This window comes from Bidens hawaiensis, unplaced genomic scaffold, assembly GCF_021521415.1.
Source record: "Bidens hawaiensis isolate Kalapana, Puna unplaced genomic scaffold, B.hawaiensis_p1.1 tig00000780_1, whole genome shotgun sequence".
In the NCBI taxonomy this organism is placed as follows: Eukaryota; Viridiplantae; Streptophyta; class Magnoliopsida; order Asterales; family Asteraceae; genus Bidens; species Bidens hawaiensis.
Genome location: NW_027491045.1, coordinates 4,209,882 through 4,224,824, shown reverse-complemented (window position 1 = coordinate 4,224,824; position 14,943 = coordinate 4,209,882). Strand labels below are relative to the sequence as shown.

The following is a 14,943-nucleotide window of genomic DNA, read 5'->3' as shown; positions in this document are numbered from 1 at the left end:
CTTATTTATAGGTTAACTTTCGCTTGTTTAAAAGTTGGTTCTTGCATTATCTTTCAACGCACCTTTTACAGGTGAGTAATCTCGTACTTAATCCCCTTTTATTTTTAACGTTTTGGGATGTTCATGTGTTCGTACAACTTGAGTCTTAAACTTGTTTATGAAATTTATGTGCGCAAAACCCCATGTGTTATGGACGTTTACTTGGCTGTTTATTTGTATGTGTGAATCATTAACCGCTTTGTTCGGCCTATTCCGAAGTTTTCATGGATCCATTAGATGAACACGGGAGACCTATCGTTTACGGTTTTCTTGTTTTGTTTACACATGCACGTATGATTATTGTTTTTGTGCTCGATTGGGAGCACGGATTGAACTATGAGCTATGATCTATTTAGGCTTGATCACAATCTGATTACACCCTATGTTAAACCCCAGTTAAGCACATGTTGCGCGCAGTGTTTGTTGTTATCTATTTATATCTATTAACCTTGATTTCTCACCGACACGCAAGTGTTGACGTTTTATTTTAACACATGTTCAGGTTTGCTGTAGCTGCTTTTGGGAATCTCAAGGACACGTAGGATGTTTTCCTTTTTCTTTGGACCTAGATTAAAATGTAACAAGACAAATTATGTTATTTGAATATTTTGAGTTATGATATGATTTATGTTACTTTACGATTTGTGTTCTGCGCGTGCGCAATGAAAATGTATTTATTAAATATTGACACCCAAATAGTGTCACGAGTAATGAAACAATACGTGGCGCCCCGATGTATAATCCGCCATCGGTCGGGGTGTTACAGAAAACACGTCTGACTTTCTTGTAAGCCTACCGGTTGTGAAATACGGTTGTGAAATACTCAGGATCTAGATATCCAAATGTGCCTTTCACCACAGTGTTAACATAAGTAGATGGCTGATTTATCGGACTTATTTTAGATAATCCAAAATCTGAAATCTTAGCTGCCCAACTGTCATCTAACAATATATTTGACGGCTTAACATCACGATGTACGACTCCATGGTTAATACCTGTACCGGTGTGAAGGTAATCTAACCCCGAACGGCTCCGATGCATATTTTAAGTCGTCTTGTCCAAGTTAGAGAAGTTACACGTTTGTGGAGATGATCTTCAAGGGTTCCATGGGGCATATATTCGTAAACAAGAACCATCTCTTCTCAATAGCCAATCAGTGACACCAAGTGACAGTGCCTTAGCCTAGATAAATCTTAACTTCAGCCCAAAATTCTATTGCTCCTTGTTTGGAAGTTGAATCGAGCCGCTTTATTGCGACGGCCCAAAGAGTATCGATCCCCATATGTGACGGTTCCTTTGTAAACTTTGCCAAATCCACCACCTCCGATTACCAATGATTCGTCAAAGTTTTGTGTTGCTAGATGAATCTCTGAAATTGTAAACTGACGGCATAGTTGTGGTGATTCTATGGATGAAGAGGATTCAAATTTGTGACTGATAGGTAAGAACATGATTATAGAGTTGAATGATCAAAGTTATAGATATGAACTATAACATCTCCAAATATATGATGACCGCAAATAGTATTCTTATAGCTAACAATTGCATGATTGATTGACCATTTTGCTTCTTCCAGTAATAGATAGCTAAGCGTTTTATAGGCCAAATCATTGGTTGGAAACATGTTTTATACGAAATTAATTATGATAAAATTGACAGGTACATGTATTTTAATTTCCACAACACTATAGCATGACGTAAGTCAAGTCCCACATCGATAATCAAACACGAATTAAACGACTAACTCTCATTTATATTAATCAGAAAATCTAACTCAAAAAATTGAGTACAATATCTCAAACCCTAACCCGATTTGACTCTTGATAAACCCTAACTCGGCGGCATCTCACACCACACTCTATAATGTCTAACAATAACTCGGTTTATATAGGCTAACCTAACTTGCTATCCAAGACATTACCTATTCTAATTACAATACAATTAGGAAACATGCTATAATTATGAAACATAACCAACTATGACCGACTTTTCATTATGACGTAAAAATTAACTTTTCAAACATACATAAAAATCACTACGTTTCTCTAATTCTTTTTCCTTAACTCTAACACCTTAAATTACCCCCTAAATTATAAAAACTTTACTCATATTTTATTGACTCATATTTTATTGATTGATTATGAATGATAAGTATAGTCATGTGTTTTCCCAAATATACCCACTTAATATTAAAATAAATTTATTACTTTATTGCGCACTCACATTTTCCCTCCCGAGGCCCCCATATCGTATACTGCTTTAATTTATTTACAAGATCAAAATTGCGAGCAGGACATGGACCCATCAGTGCCACTTGATCAATGGAGAGGAGTGTTGACGTTGAAAGTGTTTTCCACCACCTTAAAATAATCTGTATGTTGAGTTGAGTTGAGTTGAGTTGTGTTGGTTTTGGATTCAATATTTCTTAATTTATGTAAATCTTGGTGTCCAGATTCTTGTCCTAGTTCATATCTATATATAGCCATGTCTATTCCTAACTCTCAGGAGGTTAAATCATCCTCTTCCACATCCTCGGAGTCATCACAACTGTGCCGGCAGTTTACGATTTCTGAGATTCAGCTAGCAACCCAAAATCTTGATGAGTTGTTGGTCATAGGCCGTGGGGGGTTTGGCAAGGTCTACAAAGGAACCATCACTAATGGTTCAAAAACTTTGACGGTTGCCATAAAGCGGTTGGATTCATCTTCTAATCAAGGTGCATCTGAATTTTGGGCTGAAGTAAATATGCTTTCTAACCTAAGGCACTGTCACTTGGTGTCTTTGATCGGTTATTGCAATGATGGGAAAGAAATGATCCTTGTTTACGAGTATATGCCCCATGGAACCCTTGAAGACCATCTCCATAAACGTGTAACTTCTCTAACTTGGACGAGACGACTCCAAATATGCATCGGAGCCGCTCGGGGGTTAGATTATCTTCACACAGGTACGGGAATTAAGCATGGAGTTGTACATCGAGATGTTAAAAGCTCAAATATATTGTTACATGATAGTTGGGCAGCTAAGATTTCTGATTTTGGATTGTCCAAAATATGTCCGAAAAATCAGCAGTCCACTTACGTTGACACTATCGTAAAAGGCACATTTGGATATCTTGATCCCGATTACTTTTACACGGGCAAGCTAACCAGAAAATCTGATGTATATGCTTTTGGGGTGGTACTGTTTGAAGTATTGTGTGGGAAACGAGCAGTAGATAGAAGTATTGATGAGGACCAATGGGCTTTGGCAATATGGGCTCAAGATTCTATTAAAGCTGGTACGCTAAAGGAAATTGTTGATACTAATGTAAGAGGTGTAATATCTCCTAAATGCTTAAAGGTTTTTGCACAACTTGCAAAACGGTGTTTGCGTAAGCATACAAAACAACGACCTACAATGGCCGAGGTTGTGGCTGTTCTTGAATCTATTCTGGCCTTACAAGAGAAAACCAACAATACATTGCAGCCCTCCGGCATTCAGTTTTTTGGTAAAAGGGCTCTAATGGTTATGTTCCCATCCAATGACAAGAACTCAGGTATCATTTACTTTTCTGCTTTCATGTGTTTAGTTTACCTCTTAATTATTTAGAAATACACAAGTGGCCGGAAACAATTGGCTTTTTGCTATTTGTCGATATCTTAGCACGCTTTTATCTAACAATTTGTTACTTTTGGAGGTGAAAACGGAACATTACATCAGGTTGATGTTGATACTATTAATGATGCAACGGAAACCGTTTCTAAAGCTAATAAAAATTTGCGAGTGAAAACACATATGTTCTTGTATAAGGTAATTAAGCGTACTCCTCTATCTAATTTCATATTTTCCATGTGTTCCTGTTGTCTGCTAGATATAAAATGAAATGACATTAAACAAGATCTTCAGTTATTAATTGTTGATCCTGGAATTGATGCAGATTCAAGTTCTGTAATTAGAAGACTCGTCCACATTGGGTTGCTATGTGCTCAGCCAAATGCAATTGACAGGCCAACAATGGATGAGGTCAACAGAATGCTGTTAACATCCCCTCCCTATTCCCAAAAGTCAACAAATTATAGAGGACTTGGCTTGTACAAATGTTCGGACAGTCGAGCAATTCGTATTGGAGCTAGGAACCCGATAAACGAAAGAGGTTTATAAATTGGGTCGTACCTATTTGTTATAGTTTTCATTGGAATTTTAGTGTTATTTGGAGCACAGATGTAGGTTTAGAAGATCAAAGAAGTTTCTGACTTCAACTGTCTTTTATTTTGACAACTTTTGGGTTGTTATTTTTAGAATTTATTGTATATCAGTTTGAAATTTATTAGTGAATTGAACACAAACCTATTATTAGAAACTAGCTGGGCTGCTAAATGATGGAATTAAAGTAAAAGAGAAGAGATAAGCCAAATGCTTTGTGGTGTTTATTCATTGAATCAAAGAGGCTTTAGATAGCCAAACTTATAACATAAACAACCGCATAAATAGGAACTAAACAACTAGAATAAAGACAACGATAAACAAATTCAAATAGCCTAAAGAACCCCTCATCCCAAGGACTAGGCTTTATTATTTAATAAAATAAACCCACGTGCAAATCCTTATGATGTGAAGTTTGAATTACTCCACCAACACAGTTGACTTAGATGACTTCAATTCATAATTGATTGGATAAATCATTTTCTCTTCTGCTCTATTAGCTTACTTCATATCTATAACACACGGTGATCACATATAATCCTCCTGGTACATATCTATCACTATGTTTGTTTCTACCAGTCACACAGTTGGTTCCTCAGAGTCGCCACAACTGTGTCGTCAGTTTACGTTTCTGAGATTCAGCTAGCAACCAAAAACCTTGACGAGTCATTAGTCATAGGCCATGGAGGTTTTGGCAAGGTTTACAAAGGAACCATCAATAACAGCCCAAATACTTCGACTGTTGCCATAAAACGGCTGGATTCAATGTCTCATCAAGGAGCATCTGAATTTTGGGCTGAAATAAATATGCTTTCTAACCTAAGGCACTGTCACTTGGTGTCTTTAATTGGTTATTGCAACGATGGGCAAGAAATGATCCTTGTTTACGAATATATGTCACGTGGCACCCTTGAAGACCATCTCCATAGACACCAAATCTCTCTATCTTGGGTGCAAAGACTCACAATATGCATAGGGGCTGCTCGTGGACTAGATTATCTTCACACAGGTACAGGTAATGAGCATGGAGTTGTACATCGTGATGTTAAAAGCTCAAATATATTGTTACATGATAGTTGGGCAGCTAAAATATCAGATTTTGGATTGTCCAAAATATGTCCAAAAAATCCGCAGGCCACGTACATCAACACTGGTGTAAAAGGCACATTTGGATATCTTGAACCCGATTACTTTTACACTGGTAAGCTGACCCGAAAATCCGATGTATATGCTTTTGGGGTAGTACTGTTTGAAGTCTTGTGTGGGAAACGAGCAGTAGACCGAAGTATTGATGAGGAGCAATGGGATCTGGCAGTGTGGGCTCAAAGTTCTATAAAGGAAGGTAGGCTAAAGGAAATTATTGATAGTAATATAAGGGGACCGGTATCTCCAAAATGTTTAAAGCTGTTTGCACAGCTTGCAAAACGGTGTTTGCATAAGCATCCGAAACAACGACCTACTATGGCTGAGGTTGTGGTCGGTCTTCAGTCTATTCTAGCCTTACAAGAGAAAGCCAACAATACATTACAACCTTCCAACATGAATATTTTTGCTAGAAAGGTAGCGGAAGTTATACGTCCTCTTAAGGAAGAGAACTCAGGTATCATTTTCTCTTCCAGTTAATCATGTGTTAAGTTTAATTACTTCTTCATTTTTTTTCTAATGCATAAGAATTAGACAAAGATATGCAATAATGTTGAACTTGATTGGCAACACCCGACATCATAGTATTTGTTGACATCGTACATACTATTTGTCTATTTAATAGCTTCCTACTTGTTGAACTTGTAATAGGAGGTCGAAACCAAACTTTACATCAGTTTGATATTGATACTATTCTTGTTGCAACTGAAAACTTCTTTGAAGCCAATAGAATTCCGCATTCGAAAACATATGGTTCCTTGTATAAGGTAAACATAATAATCTATCAAATTATATGTTTCCCATGTTTAATTTGATAGTTACTTTGTTTCTCTTTTCAGGGAAAGCTACAAAGTGGACAAGGCATAGCAGTTTCTAAAATTCATTTGAGTGACAGGTATGAGTGTTTTATGAAAGAAGTACCGATACTGGTAATGCTTGAACATGAGAATTTGTCTAAGTTGCTTGGATATTGCACTAGAGAAACCAGATTGTTCCTTGTCTACGACTTTGCACCACACACAACCCTTGACCGCTTGATGTTTGGTATGAATTTTAATTTTAAATCTAATCTCAAGCTTGAGATCACTGACATAATATATGTTTTGTAATCTATTTCAGGCTGGGCGTGTACTACTCCAAATTGGGATAAACGGTACAAAATACTACTAGGTGTTGCTAGGGCACTTCTTTACCTCCACAGGGATGCTCCTATAAGGATTATACATGGTGATGTAAAACCTGGGAATGTTCTCTTAGATGAAAATTTGAACCCCATGTTGTCAGGTTTTCTGAATACAAGATATTTAGACATCAACCAGACTGATTGTTATCTGTCTACAAATTTTCTGCCCTGGTTATTACTAAAGAGAATCATTTTTAATATCTTTTTTTTTGTCTTATAAAAATTGTATTGGTGATAATGGCTAATACCTTGGCATGTGATAGGCGTTACATGGCACCGGAGTACATGTGTTATGCAAATGTTTCAACCAAGGCAGATGTCTATAGTTTTGGTGTGTTCGTTTTGGAAGCTATAATTAAGCATAGCTCGTCTGGTTATAGTTTCCTCCTCAAATATGTAAGTATGATTACGGAACATCAATGCTTATGCTTGTGCAGCCAGTTCTTCAAAAATATATTTGACATGGATTAAATATACAACTAATCGCACACCTTTTACTTTGACTTATCAATTTCCATGGGAATGCATTTTGGTTATTGATCATTATAGGTGAAAAGTGATATGATTGTGGATCTTAGTTTTTCACTTATTTGTGTTTGAAGAGATCATATGGTCTTGAAATATAGTAAATAGTGAAATTGTTTAATTTGAAAACCAAAAAGGATGGGCAGGAGTATATATAGCTACAATCTAACAGGCATGATGAATTGATTGTCGTAGTTTCAGAGAAATTGGTTGGAAGGAACACTTTCAAATATAATTGATCCAAGTAATCAAGTATAGATGTTGATACAAGTTCTATTACGAGATTTTTCGAGATTGGGTTGTTGTGCACTCAAAAAGATGCAGAGGATAGGCCAACAATGGAGGAAGTTGTTTCCATGTTGCTTGATAGCTCGTCTCTCACTCCCCATGTGGCAAAAACGCGAGAAATGATTACAAGAGAATGCTCAAATACTACTAGCGTCCCTGTCGACAATTATGATGTTGATGATTAAGCGCAGTTCAAATTGTAGTAAACTACTAGCGCCCGTTTGGATTGAGTAGCAACTGACCAAACAACTAATGGTGAACTAGAACAACTGATTGCAGTAGTCAAAGTAAAGTACTGATGGTGTCTTGACAGTTGTTAGAACTACTGATATGATTGACTAATTGTTCAAACAACTGAAATTCAAACAATTGAGATTCAAACAACTGATGTAATTGACTAATTGTTCATTGAAGCATATGATGAACATGTGGTGTGCAATTTAAGAACATGGAATTTGTCATAAATTTTCAAAGATTAATGGTGGCCCAATCACAAAGGATCAATAGCACACTTAAATTACCTGGACAAACTTCTTCACGTGATTTGATCCATCATTCCTACCTTAATCTACCCTCAAAACTTAATGTATTTGTACATAAATATATTCTTTTTTTTGGGAAATCCCCAAAATGACCTTTTTTTTAAACGGCCAATTTGGATCTGTTACATGTCATTGACTCACCCGATCATCTTCATTCAACCCTTAGGAGGATACCCACCTATATGTGAGAAAATCATTGGCCCAACTTAAGCCCCTTAATTTTATTTTTTCTCAATTGGGACCTGAGCCTAAGACGCCCCCCTTTTAAATTGAAGTATTAATATGGGTGTTTCACTCTAACCAATTGGACTAGAGATCATTGGCCCCTAAGTTCTGTCACAACATTGAGTGCCTCACTCTAACAAATTACCTTTCTATTTTCAAAGTTAAAGTTCTTTCACAACTTTTCAAAAGTCCCACAATGTCCCCTCCAATCTTGGCGCCGGTGATGGTCTATTTCTATCCCCATGATGGTTTTCTAGACGATTAAGATATTGCCACACGTCAAACAACCTAGCATCGCCGACAGTTCTTTGAAGTATGTAGGCGGCGGCGACGGTTTCATGGTGGTATATGTTCCCGGCGCGACGGTCTGAAACACTTTTTCAGCAAAAACCGGATCTCCAAAAAACCCCCTGCCCCTCTAAAATATACCATCAGGCCTACTGAAATATACCGTCGGGTTTGCTAATAATCGTGAGCCCTCCTAGAATATACCGTCATACCTTATGAAATATACGGCCGGATCTTCTAAAACCATTGGCTCTACTTATATATGGTGTCAGTGCTTTTAAAAGCCACCATGCCTACTAAAATATACTATCGGATCTCCTAAAAATTATCGACTCTTGTAAAATATACCGTTGGGCCTATTGAAATCATATACCGTTGGATCTCCTAAAACTGTCTGTCCTCCAAAAATATACCGTGGGCCTACTTAAATATCGCGTTAGCGCTCCTAAAAGCTGCCCGCCAAAAATAAAGCTTCGGCGACGTCGGTTTTGAGAGGACCTTTTAGGAACTTTTGAAAAATGGGGTTAAAAATTTGGCATCTAAAAAGGACCATCTATAAATTTTTCCCTTTTTTTTCACCCTGTGCTTTAATTAGCCTTTACTCGTAACTATGATTTCCCAATAATAAATTATTATAGACTTTCTGGGCCAGGTCAATTAGTAAACCGTTGCCGGTCCAGCAACCTGACTTAGACAAAGCCCGTTAAATTTTGACAAGGCCAAGCCCATAATATACATAAGAAGTTTTAGACTAAAACGAATCAACTGGAAGATCTTTAATTGACTAAAGGAGTCAACTGAAGGTGAAACTTTTGGGACCAAAACCCAAACAACACGTTGTCCTATTTGTGGATATCAAACAATATCATAGTTTCCTAGAAGGTGTGTTTCCAACCACTTAATTTAAGAGAAATCAATTAGCAATATAATTATCAATATGTATGTTTGACTATGATTAAGCTACAAGAATATTTTCAATGTACTTGTATGTTTAGGATACTGTCCAGACTCTTGTCCTAGTTCATATCTATAGCCATGTTCGTTTCTACCTCCAAGTCGCCACAACTATGCCGCCAATTTACTTTTTCTGAGATTCAGGTAGCAACCCGAAACCTTGATGACTCGTTGGTCATAGGCCGTGGGGGTTTTGGCAAAGTATACAAAGGAACCTTCACTAATGACCCAAATATTTCGATTGTTGCTATAAAGCGCCTGGATTCAACTTCTAATCAAGGAGCATCTGAATTTTGGGCTGAGGTAAATATGCTTTCTAACCTAAGACATTGTCATTTGGTGTCTTTGATCGGTTATTGCAACGATGGGAATGAAATGATCCTTGTATATGAATATATGTCAAATGGCACACTTGAAAACCATCTCCACAGACGTCACACCCCTCTATCTTGGGTTCAAAGACTTGTAATATGCATAGGAGCCGCTCGTGGGCTAGATTATCTTCACATGGGTACGGGTATTAAGCATGGAGTTGTACATCGAGATGTTAAAAGTTCAAATATATTGTTACACGATAGTTGGGCAGCTAAGATTTCAGATTTTGGATTGTCCAAAATATGTCCGAAAAACCAGCAAACCACTTACGTCGACACTGATGTAAAAGGCACATTTGGATATCTTGATCCCGACCACGTCTACAACGGTAAGCTGACGAGAAAATCTGATGTATATGCTTTTGGGGTGGTACTGTTTGAGGTCTTGTGTCGGAAGAGGGCAGTGGATAGAAGCATTGATGAGGAGCAATGGGGTCTCGCAGTATGGGCTCGAAAATCCATTAAAGAAGGTAGGCTAAAGCAAATTGTGGATTCTAACATAAGAGGATCAATATCTTCTAGATGTTTAAAGGAATTTGCACAGCTTGCAAAACGGTGTTTGCATAAGCATCCAAGACAGCGACCTACTATGGCTGAGGTTGTGGTCGGTCTTGATTCTATTCTGGCCTTGCAAGAAAAGGCAAACAATACATTACAGCCTAACAACATGATTCTTTTTGCTAGAAAGGCGCCGGAAGTTGTATTTCCATCCAATGATGAGAATTTAGGTATCATTTTCTCTACCAGTTTCAATGTTCATGTTCTTAGTGTTTTAGCGGAGGAAATGCAATGATATTATATTTCAATTGGCAACAGCCGGCTTCGTGCCATTTTTTGATATCTTACCATTCTTCTATCTTACGGCTTCTTACTTGTTGAACTTGTAATAGGAGGTGAAAACATGACGTTACATCGGTTTGATTTTGTTACTATCAATGTTGCAACTGAAAACTTCTCAGAAGCTAATAAAATTCCGCAATGGGAGACTCTTAATCCATTGTATAAGGTAAACGTAATCATCTATCTAATTACATGTTTTTCTAGCTCTTCTGTCGTCTGCTTGAAATTCCAAGTTATTTTGTTTCTCTTTTCAGGGAAAGCTACATAATGGACAATGTATAGCAGTTTCTAGAATTCATTTTTGTTCCAGATATGACTGTTTTATGAATGAAGCATCAGAACTGGTAAAGCTTGAACATGAGAATTTGGCTAAGTTGCTCGGATATTGCATTGAAGGAACCTCTTTGTTCTTTGTCTATGACTTTGCACTACAAGCAACCCATGACTACTTGATGTTTGGTATGAATTTTCATTTTGAAATATAAATCTCAAGCTTGAGATCACTGCATGGTTTCACCAGAAAGCGACGGGTGTTATTAGCCTTTTTTTTTTTATAAATTATGTTCGTTTTGATGTATTAAATCTTGACATTTGCAGATCCATTGTGTTCTCTTTTGGATTGGGATAAACGGTACAAGATAATACTAGGTGTTGCAAGGGCACTTCTTTACCTTCACAAGGATGCTCCCGTACGGATCATACATGGTGATGTAAACCCAGATAACATTCTATTAGATGAAAATTTGAACCCCATATTGTCACATTTTTTGAATACAAGATATGCAGACATCAACTGGACTACGTGCATACCACATATGATTTCGAGGACATGGTTAGTCCTAAAATTAACCATTATTAATCTATTTGTTATAGCCTTGAGATATTTTTGTTTTCTTTTTAATGAATCAATTCCATCCAACTAGCGGTCCTTTATTGGGTTTACACTTTAACGCGGATTTATTTCTTAATTGGGTCCTCTGAACTAGTGGTGGTGGGTTCAAAAGTCTGCAGACAACATAAGTGATTTTGTTATAGAAATATATATTGTTGTATCGAATGAAAGTTGCACACCACCTAAAAGTTTTCATGTATTGTTGATGATGGCTAACACTTGCACATGTTTCAGGCATTATGTGGCACCGGATTATATGCGTTACGCAGATGCGTCAGCCAAGGCAGACGTGTATAGTTTTGGTGTGTTGCTTTTGGAAACTATAACTAAACATAGTGAGTGCTCGATTCTGGGTACCCTCTTGAATATGTAAGTACAATTATGGATCATAAATGCTTATGTTTGTGTAACCTGTATTCAAAATATATAACTGGCTTCCTTTTAACTAATTGCATATTTCTTAATTGTTTACTTGTCAATTTCATGGGAAAGCATTTCACTTGTTGATCATATTTGATAATTAATTATATGATTATAGGTGAAATTTAATATGCTTGGGGGAGTTAACTTTGTTACTTATTTGTGTGTTGAGAAATCATAAGGTCATGATAAGAAATATGAACAGAAAATTGATTTAATTTGAAAACAGAAAGAGAATGGTAGTACTATAGCTACAATCTAACAGACATGATGAATACAATTGTTTTAGGTTCAAAGAAATTTGTTTAAAGGAATGCTTTCAAATATAAATGATCCGAGCATTGATACGGATTCAAGTTCTATGACAAGATTTTTTGAGATTGGGTTGCTTTGTGTTAAAAAAGATGCATGGGCTAGGCCAACAATGGAGAAAGTTGTTACTATGCTTCTTGACAGCTCATCTCTCACTCTCCCCGTGTCGAAAATACGAGCAACGGTTACAAAAAAGCTTTCATATCCTACTATCAAACCTCGTGACGGTTACTATTCAGAAGTAGATGAAGATTTTATATCAGAATTATCCCCCAGATAGTGCGTTTCTTAAAGGGTTTTCTACGAGCCTTCCTATATAATATATAACAACTTTATGAAATAAGATGTTTATTCACGTTTGATATCACAAGAAATTGTTCAATTGGTAATGATGCCTTGTTGATGATTCTGATACCACTACAGTTGAAGAGTTTATATCAGATCTGTCTTCGTTATAGTGCGTACAAGAGTGATGCAAAGTGCATTTCTTGATATATCATATTTTGTGAAGTGAAAATCTTTCAAGTTGTATCCGGGCATATAAAAATTATGATACACCACATCATTCTTATCAGTTTTGTATTAGTTAAAAGAGTAAATTACACAATCCTTTTGTTGATGACTAGCTAGTTGAACATGGCCTCGAATGGCTGCCACGCATCCCTTTACTCCTTTTTAGCATAGAAAACCTCATAATGGACTCTCATACTTCCCCCTTTACGTATATTTCAGAAAAGATGGCGTTTCTTGGCCTTCTCCTCTCAGGGTGGACGGAGTGAGTGCGGGTGTAAGGTCCTAAATAAATAAATATATAATTGGAGATACGAATCCACTCTGTTATTCCGATATGTGAATGCAACTATAAAGTTCTGTTATTCTTCATACTCGTAACTATCCGGTTTAATAAAAGGTATAGTCTGGCACTTATAATATGAATTTACTTTAATGAAAATAAATTGAATGGATTATAATAAGGTTAATAAATTCTATAAAGGTTTCAGACAAATATTACCAACTGCAAAAGTAATCAACATCTAGGAAAAAATAAAAGGCTGAACCAAAAATAAACCCAGACTTCATTTGTTGTTTTAGACATTGATATTGTACATTCACTATAATTGTCATTTAAAGTGAAAACAAGATACTTGATAAGATAAGAGTAAAAATAAAAGCTTGGTTTAAACAATGCAAGCAAATGCATGAACCTCAATCATTCTGCGCATGCATCTAAATTCTTACCATGTTCCTTTCACCTCAACATTACACCCTTCTCTCTGGCACTTCAGAACTCTGTCATGTTTCTTCATATGAGACATCCCGAAGATTAATCTGTATCATATCGCCCTCTACAATTCCATGCATAAAAGGAGATGGGTTCTTTCATCATTTTGCACCATCTCTCTTCTAAAACCCCAAGTATAAATCCCATACATTATCTTTCTGTTTCGTCATGACCACACTTCAAAATCTCTCTCTACTACAAACAATTATATATTATATCACGAGAAGGGTGATGTTGGTCATAGCCGTGTTTTCCTTAAATCCTGGCCATAGAAGTCCCTAACTTTCAATCGCATCCGTTTATAGTCCATTGATTGGCGGTTTCTAGGGAAGTTAACGATGATTTCGCTTCTCCCCCTTTTCTCTCCCCACGTCGCCTTGTACCTTCTTCTTTCTTAGACTTAAAGGGATCCTTCTACCGAAAAGAGATACATTGGTCAGTGGTCACTGCCACCACCAAGGTGGCCGCTGCCGCAGTGTGTAACAACACTTGTAAATGTGAAGTAGGGTCATGGCGCTAAAGATAAAATGACTGATCAAATTAATAATGTATTAAATTCATTTAATTCAACCAAAGACCTTCGAACCTTGTTTCGCTTTTTCTAGGAAAGAGAGAAGTAATTACTTCAAGTGTCAACATATGCCAAGTGGAATTGGTAGTTGGGAACATTGTTTCCGCGAAATTGAGGTTTAATTATTTTATGATACTGACCTCTAGCTCGTCCTGACCCACATTTATTTATTTTGACGACCATCAGGCTAGAAGGCTAGAAATTCAATTCTCTGTAAAAAAAAATGAAAATAGCTTAGGCCTCGTTAAACTTTATTTAAAGGCCCAAGACCAATTCCTGATCTTCCCTAATCGATTATTTTATTTTTTTTACTTAATTTTATTTTACTTTTGAAGGCTTTTATTTTAATATTTCATTAAAAATAGTGTTTATGTCGATGAAGGCAACCATACAATAAGTTGCGCTGCTAGCTTTTTATAATATTAAAACTAAGTCGTTTAAAAGTAAAATTCATAGATCATGGGGTTATTACATCATTATTCACAACTTGTTCGACATGGACTAAGTAGCTCTACAGCCTTAAGCGCTAAGAAATCAAAAGTATCAAAACCGAATGGTATAAACACGTGTTGTTAGGACACACTTTTTCGTGTTTGGTCACCTTGTATGAATCAACTTTTAATGCAGCCTGATCCACCGTGAATACCCTACTACTCAAGCCCACAAGAGGAGAAACCTTTGTCAGATTTACACATGTTTTTCCCTCATGTGCATCCAAAGATCAAAATGTTAGCTGGACTAGGAGTTTACCTTTCATCCAACGAGTCTGTCAAGAAATTCACAAGTGTTTCTTTATTAACAGATCTCATGGCACGCCTAAATATATCAAAGAGTGTATCCCTAACCGAATCATGCAAGTACTTGAACCCCGGGAGCTCTG

At 36.7% G+C, this 14,943-nt stretch overlaps 1 protein-coding gene and 3 pseudogenes across 3 annotated transcripts in view; all 4 read left to right on the top strand.

The window, feature by feature from the left end:
• Positions 1-3,275, top strand: part of LOC143538801 (putative receptor-like protein kinase At5g38990) — a 52,750-nt pseudogene extending 49,475 nt beyond the window's left edge. Inside the window, exon 2 of the transcript XR_013136318.1 lies at positions 3,254-3,275. The product of XR_013136318.1 is annotated as a putative receptor-like protein kinase At5g38990 (transcript). The remainder of the gene's footprint in view (positions 1-3,253) is intronic.
• Positions 3,276-4,786: 1,511 nt separating this feature from the next.
• Positions 4,787-7,259, top strand: LOC143536093 (receptor-like protein kinase FERONIA pseudogene; annotated as a pseudogene).
• Positions 5,918-7,548, top strand: LOC143536085 (cysteine-rich receptor-like protein kinase 19). Its single transcript, XM_077030163.1, has 6 exons — positions 5,918-5,951; positions 6,019-6,134; positions 6,207-6,411; positions 6,487-6,721; positions 6,814-6,946; positions 7,369-7,548. The coding sequence occupies exons 1-6, from the start codon at positions 5,918-5,920 to the stop codon at positions 7,546-7,548; spliced, it is 903 nt and encodes a 300-aa protein (XP_076886278.1).
• A 1,571-nt stretch (positions 7,549-9,119) lies between these two features.
• On the top strand, positions 9,120-14,940 carry LOC143538764 (receptor like protein kinase S.2-like; annotated as a pseudogene). Its single transcript, XR_013136312.1, has 6 exons — positions 9,120-10,513; positions 10,637-10,752; positions 10,841-11,045; positions 11,184-11,418; positions 11,713-11,847; positions 12,188-14,940. The product of XR_013136312.1 is annotated as a receptor like protein kinase S.2-like (transcript).
• Positions 14,941-14,943: the final 3 nt, after the last annotated feature.

What these genes read in the sequence shown, in the direction of transcription:
- LOC143536085 (XM_077030163.1), top strand. Translation starts at nt 5,918, where the DNA reads ATGTTGAACTTGATTGGCAACACCCGACATCATA. An exon ending in TGGCAACACCCGACATCATA is followed by an intron (nt 5,952 to 6,018) that starts GTATTTGTTGAC and finishes AACTTGTAATAG; the next exon opens with GAGGTCGAAACCAAACTTTA. An exon ending in CCTTGACCGCTTGATGTTTG is followed by an intron (nt 6,412 to 6,486) that starts GTATGAATTTTA and finishes AATCTATTTCAG; the next exon opens with GCTGGGCGTGTACTACTCCA.